Source organism: Rana temporaria, chromosome 5 (genome assembly GCF_905171775.1).
Source record: "Rana temporaria chromosome 5, aRanTem1.1, whole genome shotgun sequence".
NCBI lineage: Eukaryota > Metazoa > Chordata > Amphibia > Anura > Ranidae > Rana > Rana temporaria.
The window spans coordinates 84318964-84342462 of record NC_053493.1 but is presented as its reverse complement, the minus strand read 5'-3'; the positions used below and the strand labels follow the sequence as shown (position 1 = coordinate 84342462).

Sequence of the window (23499 nt, the reverse complement as noted above, 5' to 3'; positions counted from 1 at the left end):
ACCAGATTCCATGTCAGAGACATCCCCAGAAGCAGGCTCAGGGAGGGGGCGCTTTTTAACCCCCCATCCGGGCACTAGCTGCTTCAAACCTGGCAAGAAACCCAGGACAGCCAACGTAACAGATGTGGCAGGGGAAGGGGCGTTAAGGGTTAACTCAGGCCTAGTGGAGAGGGAAACCCGGCTCAGGTTCCATAGCGCCAGCGCTGAGTCACCCACCCTGCAAGGCAGGACAAAAAATCCCCACTGGTCACCTCCTTACAGCTAATGCAGAGCATGGGGGCCCCTGGTACTCACCACCCCACCCAGCTGCAGAGAGAGCTGAAAACCTGAGGTGTGCTCTGATGTGCTGGCTGTGATGTGTCTGTCACCTCAGGGAAGAATCATCACAAGAGACCAGAGGCTGTGCTGTGTCTGTCACCTCAGGGAAGAAACGCAGCGTTTCACAGCACTAAAACTGTCCCACAGACCAGAGGCTGTGCTGTGTCTGTCACCTCAGGGAAGAATCACAGCGTTTCACAGCACTAAAACTGTCACAAGAGACCAAGAGCTTTCCAAGATGGCCGCCGTCTGAGGTAAAAATCACCTCATACAACACAGCAGCACACATCAGGGGAAGACGCGAGAGGAAGGGGAGAGAGGAAAGCAGGGCGGACCCTCAGTCGACCTCCCCAGGGAAACATTCCAGCCAGACCACTTACCTGAGTAAGGGGCCACTACTTACCCGTCCTGCGACACCCGGCTGGAGGTATCCCAGACAGAACCAACGTCCGTAAACGGCATGGCTGTTGGCCAGACACACTGACACAGCCATAGAAACCGGTCATATGTGAGCCCTAGAACCGAAGCTCCCCGGCCGCCCCTGGAGCAACGGGGCCTGTCGTGGACGTCCCAAAGCTGAGCTAAGGGCCGGCACACGCTCGATGGCCGAACATGGGGGGACTACAAGAGTCGAGGACCCAGCCTGTCACCCAGTCGGCTGTTGATAGAAGAATCGCAGGATTCAAAAATGCAGGAACAAAAAAATAAAAGCGAGAAAAATCGCCAGAAAAAAACTCCAGAGTACAGGAACTCTAGAGAGGGCCTGACTCTCCTGTCGTTAGGGAGAAAAAGACTGAGGCTCCTAGAGCAGGGTGTGGGTTATGCCTGGGGGAGCCACGCCCCCTTGGAGGAGCGGCACGAAGGAAAGGTTTTAACACTTTAAGTGCTGTTAAATTCTGCCTAAACTCTCCTGGTAGGAAGAAGCATAACCCTAATGTCAAAGAAGGCTGTGTCCGTCTATGAACGGAAGAGAAAAATGAAATGCTGTGAATTCTTTCCAGATGCACTGTAGTTGTAACATATTGACTGCTCTCACACCACAAGGAAAGTTTGTGTTATATTATTTTAAAAGCTGATAATTTTTAAAACATTCTCCTTTTCACTTATCCTGAACTTGTTCTTTAGGCTTGGTTCAGTTTGCTTTTGATCCGTTTCTGCAGTGCTTTTTGCTGTACGTTTTTCATAATTTTTTTGATGCATTTTATTTTTGTTTGTTTTTTGGGCTTTTTTTGGGCAATTTGTTGTTGGGCGATTAAGAAAAGCGCTACATGCTTTTCTGCAGCGTCTCCATTAAAGTCTATTGAACCAAAAATGCATCGTTTTGCCCGACCCTTTCCAAAAACGCAGCAACTGAAAAAAGCATAGATATGAACAAGTCCCATAGGAAACTATGATAAACGGACTGTAGTGCGTTTCTGCAAAAAGCAGCAAAAATGCATAGGTGTGTACCAGGCCTTAAAGGACATGGTTGGCGTTACAATCATATCACAGCAAATTCCAAAGTTATAAAACTTGTTTTTATTAATTGTCTCCATCCCAAAATCCAGCTTACTGGTCATGGAAAATCTGTCTGTTTACATGAATAATATGCAATATAAGAATCAGCATTTGTAGTTATACTGGATGGAGATATTGCTGGTACCCATCAACAATTCTTATGACTTAACTAAGGTGTCCGTTTATGAAACTGTGATCAGCGGTGACCCCAAGGATCCGTTTAAAGGTTTTCTGAACTGCCGTTTTATAGTTATTTTGTCTATATACAATGGGGCAGATCCACAAAGAAATTACGCCGGCGTATCTATTGATACGCCGGCGTAATTTCAAAATTCCCGCGTCGTATCATTGTTTTGAATCCTCAAAACAAGATACGACGGCATCTCGGCTAGATCCGACAGGCGTACGTCTTCGTACGCCGTCGGATCTTAGATGCAATTTTTTGGTGGCCGGCAGGTGCCTGTTCCGTCTAAATCCGCGTTGAGTATGCAAATTAGCCATTTACGGCGATCCATGAACGAATAGGAATTTGCGTAGACTGACGTCACCGTCGTAAGCATTGGCTGGTTCCGGTTTAATTTCGAGCATGCGCACTGGCATACTCCCAGGGACGGCGCATGCACAGTTAAAAAAAAATGTTGTTTACGTCGGGTCACGACGTATTAACATAAAACACGTCCCCATCACAGCCATTTGAATTCCGCGCCCTTACGCCGCGAGAGATACACTACGCCGCCATAACATACAGCGCGGATTCTTTGCGGATTAATAAAAAAAAAAGATAAGTTATGGCGGCGTAGCGTATCTTAGATACGCTGCGCCCGGCGCAGATGTATGTGGATCTGCCCCAATGTTTCTTTGGCAAAAAACATTTAACAGATAAAAAGTTCACTGAACACTATGACATCTAAAGATACAGCCCAGCTGAGAAGCTTGCCGTGAAGCCCCCTTTGGGCCCTTTCACACGGGCTGTCCGATCAGGCCCTTCTGTCAGTTTTTCAGGCAGACTTGATCAGACCTCGCACTCTCCCCTATAGAGCACCAATCCGATCCTGCACGCAAGATGCAGGCGGATGGTGGTCCCATTTTCCATCCGTCTGGCAAATTGGATGAAAATGGACATGCAGGCCATTTCCATCCGATTTCCTTATAGAGGAAAGCAGGACTGTGTCCGTGTCCACTCTGTACAGCGGAGTGGACAGGACCGGTCATCCGCCTGCTCTGTGGGGTTTAGCTGAGCGTTCCCTTGCTGAGCAAGCAGAATCCATTGTTTGAAGACACCTGTGTGAAAGGGATCCTAGTCTGATAAGGGATAAATCACTTCTGTGATGCTTCAATGATTCCCGAGTCCAACAAGCTTCTCGCTTCATGCTTATAAATGTAAAAATCCATCTTATGGCTAGAAGACTATATACCAGAAAAATGCAAAAATTAATTTTTACTTGATTTAAAAAAAATATGTACAACATTTTATAAAGGGTAAGATTTAGGGCAGGGGTGCCCAACCTTTTGAAGAGCGAGGGCCACTTAAGCAACTTGGTAACTGGTCGCGGGCCACAATCAGCGGAGCGGATGGATGGCATGTCCGTGTCCGCTCTGCATATGCAGAGAGGACATGGACACAGCCCACGATACTTTTTAGCGGATTGTATTGGAGGTAGAACACAAGTCGGTTTATGTCTGCCACTACTTAGAAGTGAATGGAGGGTCCAATTGGTCAGACTGACCATCTGAAAGGGGCCCAAGGCTGCTTTCACACTGATGCGCTGCGGTTTAACCCACACCACGGGTGCAATGCAGTGCATCTTTGGCTTTCCTGCACTTTGAAATAGACTTCTATTATATTCTGCAGGTTTGGTTCACTTTCAGAAAGCTCACCAAACTCACAGGTAATAACAGTCTATGGCTCAGTGCAGGTAACCCACAGGTAAACTGCTCTGCACCTGCGGATCAGTTTGAAAGCAGCCCAGTAACCACTGCAGAAGAGATATGCCCATATATACACTGTGATTTTAGTAATAAACTGACCTTTAATAACAGTTTTCTATTCTATTCCATCCCAGAGCAGGAGGTCGCGGGCCACATCAGAGGGCTCCGCGGGCCACTGGTTGGGCACCCCTGATTTAGGGAGTTCATGCAAGACCCCGATCTCTCTATTAGCTATCCCAGGTCTGCCTTAAACCAGGAAATGGAAGCATGCCTGCATAGAAATGATCCTTGTCCCTGGCCATGATTTGCCTATGGCTTTCACATATATACTATATTACCAAAAGTATTGGGACACCTGCCTTTACATGAACTTTAATGCCATCCCAGTCTTAGTCCATAGGGTTCAATATTGAGTTGGCCCTCCCTTTGCAGCTATAACATCTTCAACTCTTCTGGGAAGGCTGTCCACAAAGTTTAGGAGTGTGTCTATGGGAATGTTTGGCCATTCATCCAGAAGCGCATTTGTGAGGTCAGGCACCGATGTGGACGAGAAGGCCTGGCTGTCAGTCTCTGCTCTGAATTCATCCAAAGGTGTTCCATCAAATGGAGGTCAAGACTCTGCAGGCCAGTCAAGTTCCTCCACCTCGAACTCGCTCATTCAGCTCTATATGGACCTTGCTTTATGCACTGGTCCAAATCATTTGTTGGAGGGGGGGTGGGGGGGTGGGTGGGATTATGATGTGGGGTTTTTTTGTTTCAGGGGTTGGGCTTGGTCCCTTCATTCCAGTGCAGGGAACTCTGCATACCAAGACATTTTGGACAATTTCATGGTTCCAACTTTGTGGGAACAGTTTGAAGATGGCTCCTTCCAGCTCCAACATGATTGTGCACCAGTACAAAGAAAGGTCTATAAAGACATGGGCGAGTGAGTTTGGGGTGGAGGAATTTCACTGGCATGCACAGAGTCCTGACCTCAACCCGATAGAACACCTTTGGAATGAATTAGAGAGGAGACTGCGAGTCAGGCCTTCTTGTCCACATCAGTGCCTGACCTCAGAAATGCGCTTCTGGAAGAACGGTCAAAAATTCCCAAAGACACACTCCTAAATCCGGTGGACAGCCTTCCCAGAAGAGTTGAAGATGTTATAGCTGCAAAGGGTGGACCAACTCGATATTGAACCCTACGGACCAAGACTGGGATGTCATTAAAGTTCATGTGCATGTAAAGGCAGGCATCCCAATACTTTTGGTAATATAGGGCTAGATTCACGTAGCCTTTACGTCGGCATATCTATTGATACGCCGCGTAAGTTAGAAGATGCGCCGTCGTATCTATGCGTGCTATTCTGGGAGCTAGATACGCCTGAATTTCAGCTTCCTCCGACCGACACAAGTGTTAGTACGCCGTCGTATCTTGGATGCATATTTACGCTGGCCGCTAGGGGCGCTTCCGTAGATTTACGTGTAGAATATGTAAATTACCTAGATACGCCGATTCACAAACGTACTTGCGCCCGCTACGCCGTTTACGCAAGGCTTACGTCCGGCGTAAAGATATCCCTGCTATATGAGGCGCAGCCAATGTTAAGGGCTTACGCCGGCCTAATTACACTACACCGGCGCAACGTATGGCGCGGTATCTATCAGAATACTGTTCTGGGCTACCTGATTTACATTGGCGGAGCGCATATGAGATGCGCTATGCCGGCCAAAGGGTACGCCGCTGTACCTGAATCTAGCCCATAGTGTATTTGCAAATGTGTGCAACCAAAACCTTAATTTTAACATAAACGGTTAGAAAGGATTACGTTTGGTTTTGTTGCAGGCTAGCTGGCAAGTGTGCTGGGAAATTTTCTGTTTTTCGCAATGTGCAAAGCCCCTTCCTGTAAAGGCTAGGTATAGATTGGGGTGGTTGCCATTTATATGTATAACCCCTGAGCTCACCTGACTCATTGGTCAGCTTCAGAGACTTGCTCTCAGTGAGGGAGGACATCTCATAGAAGGCCTGGTGCTCTGCTGCATATTCAAAGCCACGGAAATGCACACTCTTGCAGTAGATTACGGTGTCAGACAGCTCTTTGGCAAGCTTTAGCTTTGTAGCCTAAAACAACAACGTTTACATCATTAGGTACTGCAAAGCCCACAAATTCCCTCGAATAATAAAAGGTCAATGTATATATAGAAGGTATGCATGGAAATCCAGATAGCTTACTGTGCTTTTCTTGGCATTCACTTTGGACTTGACTGCCTCATCCTCCATTTCTGCAGCTTCATCCTCATCAGACACTTCATCCGCCTCTATGGTGCCATTGCTGACACCATTCTTCAGGCTGTCTTCTAGCTTGTTCAGCTTCTTACCCTTCACCAGTTTTTTTCCCTTTAGTTGCTAAAAAAAAAATTAAGCGAGTCAGGGTTTACACAAGACCAAACTTTAATTTGGGCTAGATACATTTTTTTTTAACATTATTAAACTGCTTTTTCATTTATTTTTTTTGCTTTTAGCATAACCAGTTGTTTACCAAGTTTATTCCGACACATCTCACATAAACGTAAAAATCCTCTTTTTTGCTAGAAACTTACTTACTTTTTTTTTTTTTTTTAAAGCAGAGACCCTATAGAACAAAATGATGGGTGTTATGTTTTTTTATGTCACACGATATTTGCACAGTGGGTTTTAAAATGCAATCTTTTTGGAAAAATAATAATAAAAAAAAAAAAAAGTAAAAAAATTTGAATGCACAAAAACACAATAGAATACTCAATTGTTTGGTACAATATAAACATGTCTCGCTTTAAAATTGCATACGCCTGTGGAAAGGAGACAAATTACAGTACTTACAAATCTCCAAAGGCGACAATTTAAACGTCTTTACAGATTAACAGTTTAGTGTTACACAGGAGGTCTGGTGCCAGAATTATTGCTCTCGCTCTGACATTCGCAATGATACCCCATATGTGTGGTGGGGTGGGGGGGGGGGCGCGAACGTGTGGGCGCTTTAATTTGACATTTTTATTTATTATTTCTTTTTACACTGTCTCTAATGTTTTTTCTATCAACTTTATTGCTGTCACAAGGAATAAACAACATCCCTTGTGATATCATGGTCCATAACAGGTTCTCTTTACTGAGAGATCTGGGGTCTTTCCCTGCCCTTAAAAGCATCTGATCAAACCAAGATTTGTATGATCATATGGTTTCACAGGCCGGTAACAACCTGTTTACATTAGGCCGAAACCGGAAGTGACAAAATACTTGTCACTATCGATTTCTTAGACCATAGAGATGTTCGGGGAAGTTCCAATCCTCATCTTTATAGTAGGATGGCGATACCGACGGCTGCAGTGCTGGGCTCCCCGGTGGCATAGGAGAGCCTGGGAAATAGCCTGGAGTAAGGCTGTGAGAGAGATCCCCACCTGCCACATGTAAAATCGCTTCAGCAGCTATTTAGCGGCTTGGATCGCTTTTACTTTATTCAACATCGCCAACAGAAAAGATGGATACAGGGGTCATGACTGCAGCTATTGCCCCGGTATAACTACTTCAACATACAGAAATGGATAAAAAAAAAAAAATAGGATTTTTGTACTCACCGTAAAATCCATTTCTCTGAGTTCATAGACGGACACAGCCTTCATTGACCTTCGGGTTATGCTTCTTCCTACCAGGAGATTTAGGCAGAATTCTACAGCACTTAAGGTGTTAAAACCTTTCCATCATGCCGCTCCTCCCAGGGGGCGTGGCTCCCCCAGGCATAACCCACACCCTGCTCTAGCAGCCTCAGTTCGTAACAAGCAGTACAAACCAAGGAGGGGTGGGTGCTGTGTCCGTCTATGAACTCAGAGAAATGGATTTTACGGTGAGTACAAAAATCCTATTTTCTCTTTCGTTCATAGACGGACACAGCCTTCATTGACCTTAGGGACGTCCCCAAGCAGTGTCCAAAAATTTGAGGGGTGGGAAAGTAACACAGCAAAAACAGGTTACACCCCAAACAAAAACCGGAGTTACTCAACGGAGGAACTCCAACCTTAAACTGCCGCCTGTAACACCCTGCGGCCGAAGGAGGCATCAGAAGATGCACACACATCCACCTTATAAAACTTTGAAAAAGTGTGGACCGACGACCAGGTCGCAGCCTTACACACCTGTAACACAGAGGCTTGGTGTTGGAAAGCCCAAGAGGCCCCGATCGCCCTGGTCGAATGCGCCGTGACCCGAAAAGGGGGCGCCCGCCCCTTCAGGGCATAGGCCTGAAGCACAACCTGTCGGATCCACCTGGAAATGGTGGCCGACGAGACTGCCAGGCCCTTACTGGGACCGGACACAGACACGAACAGCGAGTTCGACTTTCGGAACGGAGCTATCGCCGACAAGTAAACTCAAAGGGCCCTAACCACATCCAGAGAATGTAAAGTGGCCTCCTAATGGTTTTTCGGCTGAGGACATAAGGATGGAAGAACAATGTCCTCGTTAATGTGAAAGGCCGAAACGACCTTCGGAAGAAAAGAGGGCTGCGGGCGCAGCACCGCCTTATCCGGATGGATGACCAAGTAGGGAGCCTTGCAAGACAAGGCCGGCAGTTCAGACACTCGTCTGATAGAGGTAATAGCTACCATAAAGACCACCTTCTGCGACAGAGTCAGCAAAGGGATCTCCCGAATGTTCTCAAAGGGGGCATGCTGAAGCGCCGAGAGGACCAAATTCAAGTCCCATGAAGGCAGTGGAGGGCGCACCGGAGGGGCCACATGGCGGACCCCCTGCACAAACGTGCGAATCAAGGAGTGCGCTGCCAAGGGACGCTGAAAGTAAACAGCCAGAGCAGAAATCTGACTGTTGATCGTGCTCAAGGCAAGAGCCTGGTCCACTCCCCGCTGCAGGAACAGCAGGATCCGGGACACCACGTAAGTACGGGGGTGCCACTTCATCTCCTCACACAGAGATGTATGCTTTCCATGTACGATGGTAATTTTTCCGAGAAGTGGACTTCCGTGCACGCAGCATGGTAGAGATCACCGGGCCCTACAGGCCCCGGTCCTTCAGCACCTGGCTCACAACAGCCACGCCGTTAAAGTCAGTGACCGTAAAGCAGGATGGAAGATCGGACCCTGAGACAGGAGATCTTCCCTCAGGGGTAGACGCCAGGGGACGTCTGCCACCAGACGTACAAAGGTCCGTGTACCAAGAGCGACGTGGCCAGTCTGGGGCGACCAGGATTGTTGGAATCCCTTCGGCATCCACCTTGCGCAGCAGGAGAGGGAGGAGCCTTAGAGGAGGGAAGGCGTAAATCAGGTGATAATGACCCCAGGGAGCCACCAACGCGTCCGCCCACGGGTCTTTTGACCTGGCCACGAACCGTGGCACCTTCCGATTGAGACGGGACGCCAGAAGGTCCACGTCTGGAGTGCCCCATTTTAAGCACAGGTTCTGAAACACCTCCGGGTGGAGAGACCACTCCCCCGGAGTCGTGCGACTTAGGAAGTCGGCTTGCCAATTCTGAACCCCCGGAATGTATACGGCCGACAGAGCCGGAACGGACCCTTCGGCCCACCGAAAGGATGTGCGCGACCCCCGTCGCTGCAACAGAACTCTGTGTGCCTCCCTGATGATCAACCTACGCCACGGCGTCATCGGACAGGATCCTGACCTGTCGGCCCCGTAGATCCAGGAACCACCTGGCAAGGCAAAGCTTGAATGCTCGGAGCTCCAGAACGTTGATCAGTAGGCAGGACTCCACCTGAGTCCAGTGCCCCTGGGCTGACCGGGTGTCCCAAGCGCCCCTCCCCAACCGGAGAGGCTAGCATCCGTCGTGACCACTGTCCAGTGGCCTGCAGAAAAACGACTTCCCGGCCTGAAGCACCGGAAACGCCAGCCACACCAGGGGAGACATGATCAGATGAATCAAATGAATCTGGTAATCCAGAGATGACGGAAGCCAGTCCCATCGTGACAGCAATTCCCTCCAAAGTACTATGGCGTGGAATTGGACATACGGAACCGCCTCGAAAGAGGCCACCAACAGACCCAGAACATTCCAGCAGAACCGCAGAGATGACCGTTTCTGGGTCGGCAACTGCTGCACAGCAGATAGGAGAAAAACACTCACGCCCCGGCAGAATCCAGGACTAGTCGCAGGTATTTTTAGTCCCTGAGACGGAATCAACCCCGATTTCAGGACAATCCAGAAACCAGCCGGACTCTCGGAGAGCCTGACACGCGATAGACACGGCTCCACCAATTCCAGAGCTCGAAGAAGCTCGTAGGAGAATGTCGTCCAGACATCCCATGATAACAAACCCCCGCTGTCACAGCCGGGCCAGTATCGGGACGAGCACCTTGGCAAAAACCCGCCGAATGGGAAGGACACCAATTGAAAATAGTCCCCCCCGACCGCAAAGCACAGAATCTCTGGTGCTTTGAGGATACGCGAACATGTAGGTACACGTTCATGACATCCAAGGATGCCAGAAAATCCCCCTGATGGAGTGCAGCTATTACCAAGCTAATCGACACCACCTGAAAGTTTGCACCTTGACAAAACAAACAAGGGACTTGAGGCCCAGGATTGACCGGGCCCCATCCTCCGTGGGGACACAAACAGAATGGAGTAAAACCCCTGAGACCGTTCCAACGAGGGAACTGGCACAATCACTCCCCTGACCAGAAGATCCTGGACAGCCCCTGACAGAGCCAACCGGCGAACCGGAGGAGGCCAGAGGCCGGAGGGAAAAAAACTGTTTGGCAGACAGGAGAGACACTCAATCTTGTACCCCAAGGAAACCACTTCGCAACCCCAACGGTCAGAGAGGAGAGACCTCCACCGAGCCACGAATGTGCGAAACCAGTCTCCCACCCAAGACACGGGCGGGAGCAGACCTTCAGGCGAAAGCAGGTATGTCCGCAGACTTGTTAGGCATGCTGCCCCGCGGCGGGGGGTTTAAGCACCTTGTAGACCTACCCCCACCGCACAGGGCGGGCGAAAAAACGCTCAGAGGTAGTCAAGGAGGGTCCTTGCACATGGCGAGGTCCCTAGCCCTTCCCAGACTGTGGGAACAGCATGCGCTTACCACCCGTGGCATCCTCAATGATGCCATTCAGGGAAGTCCCAAAAGGACCGTTCACCCTTAAAGGCCATCACCAAGGCCTCCTTAGTGGACTAGTCCGCAGACCAGCTCTTCAGCCACACAAGGCGGCGCAGAACCACTGCATAGGACGGAGGCCCCTGATCGTATCCATGGCCGCCTCGCAGAGAAATTTCTGACCCTGAACCAATTGTTCAGCCAGGTCCCTAGAGGACTCGGAAGCGTCCCCTTCTTCCAGCTCCTGCAGCAGGAGCTTCGTCCTTTCAGTCGGGGCCTGTGCCACCAGGACCCCGGCCAGAGCCGGCCTCACCGCCAAACCCACCACCGCGAAAAGGGAGCGGGCCACGGCCTCCACTCTCCTATCAGCGGGCAACGTGGTGGCCCTGCTCAGTCTGGAAACAGGGGGGTCCACTGGCGGAGGAGAGACCTACTTTTTTTTTTTTTAAGTCCCCATCAAGGGGGTAACGGGTTGCAAAGTTTTTTGACAAACTTTTTGCGGTGCATCCCATTCCTCGTATAACATATTGTCCAAATAAGGAACACAAGGAAACACTTTAGCGGTGCGTGGCGGTCTGTGAAACCCAAAAGGTACTGACACGGCTGGTGTCTCCGCCACATCCTCAATTTTTAGAGTCTCATGCACCGCAGAAACAAGAGCTCCAACAAATTCCTTGCCAGCAACTGACTCTGCAGCAGAGTCATCCTCACTATCCATGTGGGTTAAGCCCGCAGCCTCTGACATAACAGAACCAGAAAACAGCAATTCTGCATCAGAGACATCCCCAGAAGCAGGCACAGGGAGGGGGCGCCTTTTACCCCCCATCCGGACACTAGCTGCTTCAAACCTGGCAAGAAACCCAGGACAGCCAACATAACAGATGTGGCAGGGGAAAGGGCGTTAAGGGTTAACTCAGGCGTTGCTGGATAGGGAGACCTGGCTCAGGTTCCATAGTGTCAGCGCCGTGTCACCCACCCTGCAAAGCAGGACAAAAACCCCCACTGGTCACCTCCTTGCTGCTATTGCAGAGTATGAGGGCCCCTGGTACTCACCACCCCACCCAGCTGCAGAGAGAGCTGAAAACCTGAGGTGTGCTCTGATGTGCTGGCTGTGATGTGTATGTCACCTCAGGGAAGAATCATCACAAGAGACCAGAGGCTGTGCTGTGTCTGTCACCTCAGGGAAGAATCACAACGTTTCACAGCACTAAAACTGTCACAAGAGACTAAGAGATTTCCAAGATGGCCGCTGTCTGAGGTAAAAATCACCTCATATAAACACAGCAGCACCCCCAGAGGAACAACAGTCCCCCAACAACACACGGGCCCCGGTGGTAATAAAGAAAACCCAGGAGGCCCCCCTTCACAGCCGCTACCCAGTCAGGGGAAGGAGGGAGAGGAAGGGGAGAGAGGAAAGCAGGGCGGACCCTCGGTCGACCTCCCCAGGGAAAACACCAGCCAGACCACTTACCTGAGTAAGGGGCCACTACTTACCCGTCCTGCGACTACCCGGCTGGAGGTATCCCAGACAGAACCAACGTCCGTAAACGGCATGGCTGTCGGCCAGACACACTGTGACACAGCCATAGAGACTGGTCATATGTGTGCCCTAGAACCGAAGTTCCCCGGCCACCCCTGGAGCAACAGGGCCTGTCGTGGACGTCCCAAAGCTGAGCTAAGGGCCGGCACACGCTCAATGGCCGAACATGGGGGGACTACAAGGGTCGAGGACCCAACCTGTCACCCAGTCGGCTGTTGATAGAAAAATCACAAAATTCAAAAATGCAGGAACAAAATAATAAGGCTTCATTTCCACTGGCGTTTTTACAGCCACTGTTGTTAGGCTTTTTTACAGCTTAAAAACGCCTGTCCATGTTTATTGTGTAAAAAAAAAAAAAAGCTGCAGCTTTAAAAATGCCGCGGTCGCGTTTTCGCGCGTTTATGAGCATTTTTACAGCTCTACTCTGGAGCTTCAGAACGCCCTGGTCCTGCGTTTTTTTTACGAAGGAAAGGTTTTAACACTTTAAGTGCTGTTAAATTCTGCCTAAACTCTCCTGGTAGGAAGAAGCATAACCCTAATGTCAAAGAAGGCTGTGTCCGTCTATGAACGGAAGAGAAATGTCAATGTATATATATATATATATATATATAGAAGGTCTGCATGGAAATCCAGATAGCTTACTGTGCTTTTCTTGGCATTCACTTTGGACTTGACTGCCTCATCCTCCATTTCTGCAGCTTCATCCTCATCAGACACATCATCCGCCTCTGTGGTGCCATTGCTGACACCATTCTTCAGGCTGTCTTCTAGCTTGTTCAGCTTCTTACCCTTCACCAATATTTTCCCCTTTAGTTGCTAAAAAAAAAAAAATTAAGCGAGTCAGGGTTTACACAAGACCAAACTTTAATTTGGGCTAGATACATTTTTTTTAACATTATTAAACTGCTTTTTCATATTTTTTTTTTGCTTTTAGTATAACCAGTTGTTTTCCAAGTTTATTCCGACACATCTCACATAAACGTAAAAATCCTCTTTTTTGCTAGAAACGTACTTACTTATTTTTTTAAAGCAGAGACCCTATAGAACAAAATGATGGGTGTTATGTTTTTTTATGTCACACGATATTTGCACAGTGGGTTTTCAAATGCAATCTTTTTGGAAAAATAATAATAAAAAAAAAAGGTAAAAAAATTTGAATGCACAAAAGCACAATAGAATACTCAATTGTTTGGTACAATATAAACATGTCTCGCTTTAAAATTACATACGCCTGTGGAAAGGAGACAAATTACAGTACTTTAAAATCTCCAAAGGCGTCAATTTAAACGTCTTTACAGATTAACAGTTTAGCGTTACACAGGAAGTCTGGTGCCAGAATTATTGCTCTCGCTCTGACATTCGCAATGATACCCCATATGTGTGGTGGGGTGGGGGGGCGCGAACGTGTGGGCGCTTTAATTTTTTACATTTTTATTTATTATTTATTTTTACACTGTCTCTAATGTTTTTTCTATCAACTTTATTGCTGTCACAAGGAATAAACAACATCCCTTGTGATATCATGGTCCATAACAGGTTCTCTTTACTGAGAGATCTGGGGTCTTGTCTGCCCTTAAAAGCATCTGATCAAACCAAGATTTGTATGATCACATGGTTTCACAGGCCGGTAACAACCTGTTTACATTAGGCCGAAACCGGAAGTGACAAAATACTTGTCACTATCGATTTCTTAGACCATAGAGATGTTCGGGGAAGTTCCAATCCTCATCTTTATAGTAGGATGGCGATACCGCCGGCTGCAGTCCTGGGCTCCCCGGTGGCATAGGAGAGCCTGGGAAATAGCCTGGAGTAAGGCTGTGAGAGAGATCCCCACCTGCCACATGTAAAATCGCTTCAGCAGCTATTTAGCGGCTTGGATCGCTTTTACTTTATTCAGCATCGCCAACAGAAACGATGGATACAGGGGTCATGACTGCAGCTATTGCCCCGGTATAACCACTTCAACATACAGAAATGGATAAAAAAAAATAGGATTTTTGTACTCACCGTAAAATCCATTTCTCTGAGTTCATAGACGGACACAGCCTTCCTTGACATTAGGGTTATGCTTCTTCCTACCAGGAGAGTTTAGGCAGAATTTAACAGCACTTAAAGTGTTAAAACCTTTCCTTCGTGCCGCTCCTCCCAGGGGGCGTGGCTCCCCCAGGCATAACCCACACCCTGCTCTAGGAGCCTCAGTCCGTAACAAGCAGTACAAACCAAGGAGGGGTGGGTGCTGTGTCAGTCTATGAACTCAGAGAAATGGATTTTACGGTGAGTACAAAAATCCTATTTTCTCGTCCGTTCATAGACGGACACAGCATTCTTTGACATTAGGGACGTCCCCAAGCAGTGTCAAAAAAATTAGAGGGGTGGGAAAACAACAGAGCTAACCAGGTTACACCCCAAACAAAAACCGGAGTTGCTCAACGGAGAAACTCCAAACAAACTGCCGCCGTAACACCTGCGGCTGAAGGAGGCATCAGAAGATGCACACACATCCACCTCGTAAAACTTTGAAAAAAACGTGAATCGACAACCAGGATGCATCCTAACACCGCTGTAACACAGAGGCCTGATGCCGGAAAGCCCAAGAGGCCACGATCGCCCTGGTCGAATGCGCCATAACCCGAAAGGGGGGGCGCACGCCCCTTCAGGGCATAGGCCTGAAGCACAATCCGTCGGAACCACCTAGGAACGGTGGCCGACGAGACCGCCAGGCCCTCTTGTAGGGCCAGCCACCGTCACGAACAGTGAGTCCGACTTCCGGAACGGAACCGTAACATACAAGTACACTCGTAGTGCCCAAACCACATCCAGAGGATGCAAAGTGGCCTCCTCCTGGCATTTCGGCCGAGGACATAAGGATGGAAGAACAATGTCCCCATCAATGTGAAAAGCCGAAACGACCTTAGGGAGAAAAAACGGCTGCGGCCGCAGCACCACCTCATCCTTACGGATGACCAAGCAGGGAGCCTTGCAAGACAAGGCCGCCAGATCGAGGTAATCGCTACCAGAAATAAAATCACCTTTTGTGACAATAAAACAAAAAACCTCCCAAATGTCCTCAAAGAGAGCATCCCGAAGCACCGAAAGGACTAAATTCAAGTCCCATGGGGGTAATGGAGGGCGCACCGGAGGGGCCACCTGCCAGACCCCCTGACCCAACGTACGCACCCAGGAGTGCGACGCCAAGGGTTGCTGCAAGTAAAAACAGCCAGAGCAGGGGGCGTGTCCAAGATGGCGACGTGAGCGGTCGCATTCTCCGTGAGCTCCGCTGGCTTCTCCCCTTAGATCCGTTCCTGTGGTCTGCAGCCTCATATCTTTCCGCCCGCTGCCACCTGGATGAGGCGAGGGATCCCCCGGGCGCAGTCCGGTAAAGGAAAGAGGCTTCGTTTCCCTCCACAGACGGAGGTATCTCAGCCCCCTCCGGCCTACCACGTGGAGCCGCGCACCACGCGCTCCTCCCGCATGGAGTCTCATCCGCCCGCGGACCCCGCGGACTCCAGACCATCCTGGCTCCCGGAGGTGATGGCTGCCATAGCGACCTGCCAGTCCACCCTGACGGCCAAGATAGAGGAAGTGCAGCTCGATGTGGGGCTCATCCGCCAGGACATGGACAAGCTCCGCTCTCGGGTCTCGGAGACGGAGCAACGCATCGGGCTCCTCGAGGACGATTCCAGCGACCACTCGGCTTCCCTCCGCACACTCCACACTAAGGTGAAGGCCTTGGAGTTTAGGGCCGAAGACGCCGAAAATAGAAATCGGAGGAACAATCTCCGCATCATCGGCCTCCCGGAGGGGGTCGAGGGGAAGGACCCGACGGCCTACGTGGAGGACTTGCTCCGATCCGTTCTCCCGGACGCGAGATTCTCCCCACACTACACCGCGGAGAGGGCGCACAGGGTTCCCCCTAAGCCAGGACCTCCGGGAGCCCCCCCGAGGACATTCATCCTGCGGCTCCTGAACTTTAGGGATAGAGACGAGGTCCTCCGGGCGGCCAGGCAGCAAGGAGAAATCCGTTTCCAGAACTCAAGGCTGATGATTTTCCCTGACTACTCCGTTGAGACTCAACGGCAACGCAAGTCTTTTGACCAGGTCAAGGGAGCCCTGAGGGCCCGGAACATCAAATACAGCGTCCTTTTCCCGGCCAGGCTCAGGGTCCAAGATGGCGAATCCCTCCGGTTCTTTAACACCCCGAGAGAGGCCTCTGACTGGCTTGACACCCTACCTCCGCACCGTTGAGCAAGTAGCCGTGAGTACCTTCCTTGTTTTCTCCCTCGTCTCATTTGCTGCTCTAACCCCCGCATCTTGGATGGAGACTCTGACCCCCATGTTGTTGGCTTTTTGCCCCCCTTCTTTCGGTCGGATGTCTCTCCCTCCGAGGCCCCCTCCCCTGACTATTATCCTTGCCTTAGAAGGCCTGTGGGGGGGCCATACGGTGGGACCTTGGGAGGACTCCACACCCCCTTCGGGGGTCTCTTGGCTGGAGAGCCGTACCAAAGACACTCTGTTTATACCTGACGTTGCAACACAAGTTTTGAGCCCCTGAGTATCTCAGGAGAACATTAAGTTAAGCCTACTTTCTATGATATGCAGCCTACACCCACCTGCGGGGATCCTTCTTTGGGAAAGTTTTTTATTAATTTTTTTTATTTTTTTTGGCTCTTTCAAGAGAAGGGAAGGGAACAGAAAGAGAAGAATTTTTATTTTTCCCCCGCCGGTTTATGTTTATGTGAGGTGTGGCATGACTGTAGGAGGTCAGCACCCTAGCAGGGGAGGGGGGACGACACACTGAACGCTGTCATGGGGTTCTTTCCTCCCCCCTTTTTCTGATGTCCTGCCCCACCTGCTTGTTAATTTCATATGGAGAGGCCAGGAGCGGAGAGGCGTCGTGCTCAAGCGGACACCCCCCGGATATCCGGTGGGCCCCGGCTCGCCTCTTGCACATCTACCCCCGTTTGCAGCCAGCGTGCTGATGTGGGACTGGGGAATGGAAGCTCTTCCCAGTTTTAAGGGACTGAGCAGGGTGGGGGGGGGGGGGGTTGTTGCCCGTTCTGGGCTGGTTATACTATCTGCTTTTTTTTCCTTTCACTCATTTTGTTTTTTGTTTTTCTTTAGGTTTATGTCCAGATGTTTTATTGAGCATGCACGGTGTTGTACACTGTCTAGTCTTGTGCTGTGGGACCCGCCTCGGGCCCTGGCGCCAGTTTCCCTGGAGCTTTATTTCTATGATCCGGTCCACTACCCTCCCGATGCTCGCCATGCCGGTACTTAACATTATGTCCTGGAACACCAGGGGCCTCAATTCTCCGGTTAAGAGGTCACTGGTGTTCCAATTTATCAGGTCCCATAACCCTCACATTTGTATTCTTCAGGAAACCCATTTAGTGGGCAGTAGAACTCTGGCCCTTAAAAAACCCTGGGTTGCCGCCCACTATCATTCCACATATTCCACCTTTGCTAGAGGGGTGAGCATTTTAGTTAATAAATCCCTGCCTTTCAAGCTCCTGGACCTGGCGCTGGACCCAGACGGCAGATATGTGGTTATCAATGCTAGAATCCTATCCCAGACGTGGTCTATTGTGGGTCTCTACCTGCCCCCCCCAGCCTCCCTGGTATTGTTGAATAAGATAACTGCTATTTTAGCTGACTTTGCTTCGGACCACATGATAGTGCTGGGCGACTTTAACATGGCCCCCGACCCAGCTGTGGACAGGATGGCGGGTGTGGGTCCCTCTTCCCCGGGACTGGTTTCCTGGGCTGAGGCCTACGGCTTGACTGATCTTTGGAGGTGGAGACACCCTCAGGAGCGGGCCTACACCTGTCACTCTGCCTCATACGCCTCCTTCTCCCGCATAGACCTGGCCTTCGCGGGTCAGTCGGTCCTCTCTAGGGTCGGGGAGATTAAGATACTCCCCAGGGGTATTTCAGATCACGCCCCTCTGTGGCTGAGTCTGGGAGACACGGGGACCCGAGCCGGGCTGTGGCGGCTGTCACGGTTCTGGATCTCGGACCAGGATGTTGAGGCGCAATTCACGGGAGTACTAGATAACTTTTGGACTACTAACCCGGGCACGGCCTCCCCGGCTATGGTCTGGGATGCCTTCAAGGCCTTCACCAGGGGCCAGTATCAGACCATTATAGCTCGAGTTAGGAGGGAAAGGCGTTCTGCGCTGGTTGCGGCTGAGGTTGCTGCCACAGCGCAGGAGGCATTGTATGTCCGATCCCGTGACCCCCAACACTATATCACGCTGCAATCCCTCACTAGAGAGGTTATGACACTCCGTACTTCCCTGACCCAGAAGAGACTGCTGGCACAATCCCACCGTATATTTGAACAGGGGGAGAGATCGGGCAGGCTCCTTGCGTGGCTCTCGAGGGAGCACTCGGGGGGCATGGCCGTTCCCCAGATTGCTGGTCCCGACGGGGGCATTCTGTACACCCCGGAGGAGATCACCCGGACCTTTGCAGAATACTACCAGCGTCTTTACACAACACAGGTGACCTTTGGCGACGACGACTTGGCCCTTTACTTGGAGGAGGTTGACGTCCCTGTCCTATCTGACAAATATCGGACTACCCTTGACAGACCCATCTCCCTGGACGAATTACTTAAAGCACTTAAGACCATGCAGCCGGGCAAGACCCCCGGACCCGACGGTCTCCCCGTAGAACTTTACAAACAGTACCCTGATGTGTTGGCTGCTAGGCTCCGGGAGGTGCTGGTGGCTGCTGACCACCTGCACTCTCTTCCCACCTCCATGGGCGAAGCGGTGATTGTGGTTATTCCAAAGCCGGGTAAAGACCCCTCTCTTTGCCCCTCCTACAGGCCCATCTCATTACTAAACGTCGATGCTAAACTGCTTGCTAAAGTCCTGGCTATCAGGTTGAACACGGTCATCACGGCCTTGGTGCACCCTGATCAAACGGGCTTCATGCCAGGTAGGGGTACTGACATTAATCTCAGGAGGCTCTTTACCCATATTGCTAGGGCAGACGACACGGGCCAAACCCTGGTGGCCTCCCTCGACGCCGAGAAGGCTTTTGACTCCGTTGAGTGGAGGTACCTGTGGGCGGTCCTTGCCAAATTTGGATTTGGTCCCAAGTATATTTCCTGGGTCAGACTTCTCTACGACTCCCCCCGGGCCAGGGTCTCTACAAATGCGTGTCTCTCGGATCCATTCCCATTGCAGCGTGGTACGAGACAGGGGTGTCCCCTTTCCCCGGGTCTCTTCGCGCTCGCCATAGAGCCCCTTGCGGCTCTTATTAGGGCGGACGGGGAAATTCGGGGGGTTCGGGTTGGTCCTCTACACGAAAAAATCTCCCTCTACGCTGATGATGCCCTACTGTACTTAGCCGACTCGTCCACTTCCCTTGACAAGGCACTGGCCCAGTTTGACCGTTTTGCGGGCTTCTCTGGAGTCCGCATCAATTGGGATAAATCTGAACTCTTCTCACTCCATCCCTCCCCCACTAGCTCCAATTCTCGCTCGCAGCTTAAATGGGTAGGGGAAATTAAATATCTGGGAGTCAGGGTCACTGCGGTGTTAGACGATTTCGTAGCACGAAACCTCCAACCTCTGATGAGACAGGTCACCACTAAACTTGCGGCGTGGCGCTCGCTCCCTTTGACACCGGTGGGTAGGATTAACCTCCTGAAGATGGTACTCCTGCCCAAATTTTTGTACTTTTTTCGGAATACCCCAGTCCACCTTTCGAGGGAATTTTTCAAGAAGCTGGAGAGTCAGCTGGGGGCTTTTGTTTGGGCGGGTAAGACCCCTAGGATAGCTAAGAAAACACTGTACCTACCCCTCTCGGGAGGTGGCCTGTCGCTCCCAAACTTTCAGCTGTACTACTGGGCGGCGGTTTTGGTTACGGTCAGGTGGTGGTTCGCCCAGCCCAAGCAGAACCCGGCGGTCACGCTGGAGGCTGCTGTTCTGGGCTCATACGCCGCTCTGAGCAACCTAGCATTCCGGGGTTGCCGGGCAGCCCCTTCGGTCACGGTTCCCATGCAGACCACCATCAGGGCCTGGAAGGACGCTAGGGGAATCTACGCTAAACCCTCCCATGTCTCCCCTCATATCCCTCTCTGGGGTAACCCCCTCCTGCCCCACTTCCACTCTCTTCCCGACCCCTCGGTGTGGGCTAGTAAGGGGATAACAACTCTTAAACATATTGTATCCGATGGCACTCTCATGACTTTTCAGGAGCTAAGAAACCGGTACTCGATACCGCCGCAGTGGACTTTCCGGTACTGGCAGCTTAGGCACGCATACGGAGCCCAATTCCCGGACAGACTCACACTCCAATCGGACTCGATCGAGCGACTCTTGACTTCACGTTCCATGGGGCGCCCGTTATCTACCCTTTATCTTTATCTGACGGTAGCGTATGACACTGGGTCGACCCGCACACTTGAAAAATGGAAGGCTGATATACCTGACCTGGATGACGAAAAGTGGGAGGAATGTGTCTCCGTGTTCATCCCGTCACTTATAGCAGCTAGAGACAGGTTCATCCAGATCAAATTTTTACACAGGGCCTACTACACCCCTCAAAGGCTGGCTCGTATCTTCCCCCAGCGAGACCCCCTTTGCCCGCGCTGTGGGATCCACGAGGGCTCGTTTTGGCACATGGTGTGGTCCTGCCCCAGGATCCAGCCCTACTGGAGCCGGGTTGCCGAGGTCCTGAGCTCCGTGTCTGGGCTGCAGATCCCGGTGGAGCCCCTACTTCTCCTCCTGAGCCATTTGGAGGAGGTGGGGGGGGACAGATACTCCAAGCTATTTCTTACTTTCTCCCTCTTCTATGCCAGGAGGGAAATCCTCCTCAAGTGGAAGGCGGCAGATCCGCCTACGGTAGACTCTTGGACCCTGTCTATCAATAAAGTGCTCCCGCTGTACAGGATCACGTATGAGAGTAGACAGTGCCCGGCGAAGTTTGACAAAGTGTGGTCCGTGTGGATTGATGCCAGGGGCTAGAGGTGGTTCCAGGTTCGGCTGCTGAACTATTCATGTATAATAAAAGCTGCTCCTTATTGCCTTCTCCCCCCTCACCCTTCCCCCCCAGCCCCCCCCCCTCTCTGCGCTCTCTGGTCTACTGCTCTCCCCCTTCCTGTATGATCCTCAGAGGGGGGCGGGCATTGTTGAGGACCCCGATACGTTTCCTATGGTACGGGTGGGGATTCGGACATCCTGTTTTTCACCCTGACAATGTGCAGTGGCTAGGGACTTGGACTCGCTATGAGCCCTACAAACTCCCCCTGATGTTTGTGTAGTACTGTGCTTTTGTATACATGTGTCTATGTAACCCTGCTTTTTTTGTCTCAATAAAACATCTCTGTTTAAAAAAAACAAAAAAAAACCAGCCAGAGCAGAAATCTGGCTCCTAACCGTACTTAAGGCGAGAGCCCAAACCACTCCCTGCTGTAAAGACAGCAGAACCCTGTACACCACGTATGCACAAGGGTGCCATTTCATCTCCTCACACACAGAGATGCAGGCCTTCCACATATGATGGTAAATCCTACGTGAGGTAGAATTCCGTGCACGCAGCACGGTAGAGACCACCGAGCCCAATAGGCCTCGGTCCTTCAGCCCCTGGCTCTCAACAGCCACGCCGCTAAAGCCGGTGGCTGTGAGACAGGGTGGAAGATCGGACCCTGTAACAGAAGATCAACTCCCAGGGGTAGACCCTAGGGGGCGTCTGTCACCAGACGCACCAGGTCCGCGTACCAGGAGCAGCGCGGCCTATCTGGGGTGATCAGGATTGTTGGAATCCCTTCGGCTTCCACTCTGCGCAGCAGGCGAGGAAGAAGCTTCTGAGGAGGGAAGGTGTAAATTAGGCGATAGTGACCCCAAGGAGCCACCGACGCGCCTGACGCATCCATCCACGGGTCCTTAAACCTGGCCACGAACCGTGGCACCTACCGATAGAGACGGGACGCTAGAAGGTCCACGTCCGGAGTGCCCCACTTTCGGCACAGACCTGCGGGTGGAGAGACCACTCTCCTTGGCCCAGTGTAGTGCGACTTAGGAGGTCGGCTAGCCAATTCCGTACTCCCGGAATGTACCCGGCCGATAGAGCCGGAACGGACCCTTCGGCCCACCGAAAGGATGTGCGCGACCCCCGTCGCTGCAACAGAACTCCGTGTGCCTCCCGGATGATCAACCTACGCCACGGCCGTGGCGTCATCGGACAGGATCCTGACCTGTCGGCCCTGTGGATCCAGGGACCACCTGGCAAGGCAAAGCTTGATTGCTTGGAGCTCCAGAACGTTGATCAGTAGGCAGGACTCCACCTGAGTCCAGTGCCCCTGGGCTAAGCGCCCCTCCCCAACTGGAGAGGCTGGCATCCGTCGTGACCACTGTCCAGTGGCCTGCAGAAAAACGACTTTCCGGCCCGAAGCACCAGCCACCACACCAGGGGAGACATGATCAGATGACTCTATTGAATCTATTAAATCCAGAGAGGACGGAAGCTAGTCCCATTGTGACAGCAATTCCCTCCGTAGTACCCTGGCGTGGAATTGGACATACGGAACCGCCTCGAAAGAGGCCACCAACGGACCCAGAACCTTCCTGCAGAATCGCAGAGACGACCGTTTCTGGGTCGGCAACTGCTGCACAGCAGATAGAGTCTGAAGTTTTTCCATTAGGAGAAAAACACTCCCGCTCAGGTGGAATCCAGGACTAGTCCCAGGTATTTCAGTCCCTGAGACGGAATCAACCCTGATTTCAGGACAATCCAGAAACCAGCCGGACTCGGAGAGCCTGACACGCGATAGACACGGCTCCACCAATGCAGAGCTCGAAGAAGCTCATAGGAGAATGTCGTCCAGACATCCCATGATAACAAACCCCACTGTCACAGCCGGGCCAGTATCGGGACGAGCACCTTGGTGGAAACCCGCCGAATGGGAAGAACACCAATTGAAAATGGTCCCCCCCGACCGCAAAGCACAGAATCTCTGGTGCTTTGAGGATATGCGAATATGCAGGTACACGTTCATGACATCCAAGGATGCCAGAAAATCCCCCTGATGGAGTGCTGCTATTACCAAGCGAATCAACACCACCTGAAAGTTTGCACCTTGACAAAACAAACGAGGGACTTGAGGCCCAGGATTGACAGGGCCC

The 23499-nt window shown here is 51.2% G+C and overlaps 1 protein-coding gene across 2 annotated transcripts in view; it reads right to left on the bottom strand.

Moving 5' to 3' along the window:
• Positions 1–23499, bottom strand: part of PLCD1 (phospholipase C delta 1) — a 239063-nt gene that overhangs the window by 43016 nt on the left and 172548 nt on the right. For both annotated transcript variants that reach the window (XM_040352793.1, XM_040352792.1), the window contains exons 9-11: positions 13004–13177; positions 5957–6130; positions 5689–5845 (exon numbers count right to left, since the gene is read on the bottom strand). In XM_040352793.1, coding sequence (XP_040208727.1) covers positions 5689–5845; positions 5957–6130; positions 13004–13177 — 505 coding nt within the window. The remainder of the gene's footprint in view (positions 1–5688; positions 5846–5956; positions 6131–13003; positions 13178–23499) is intronic.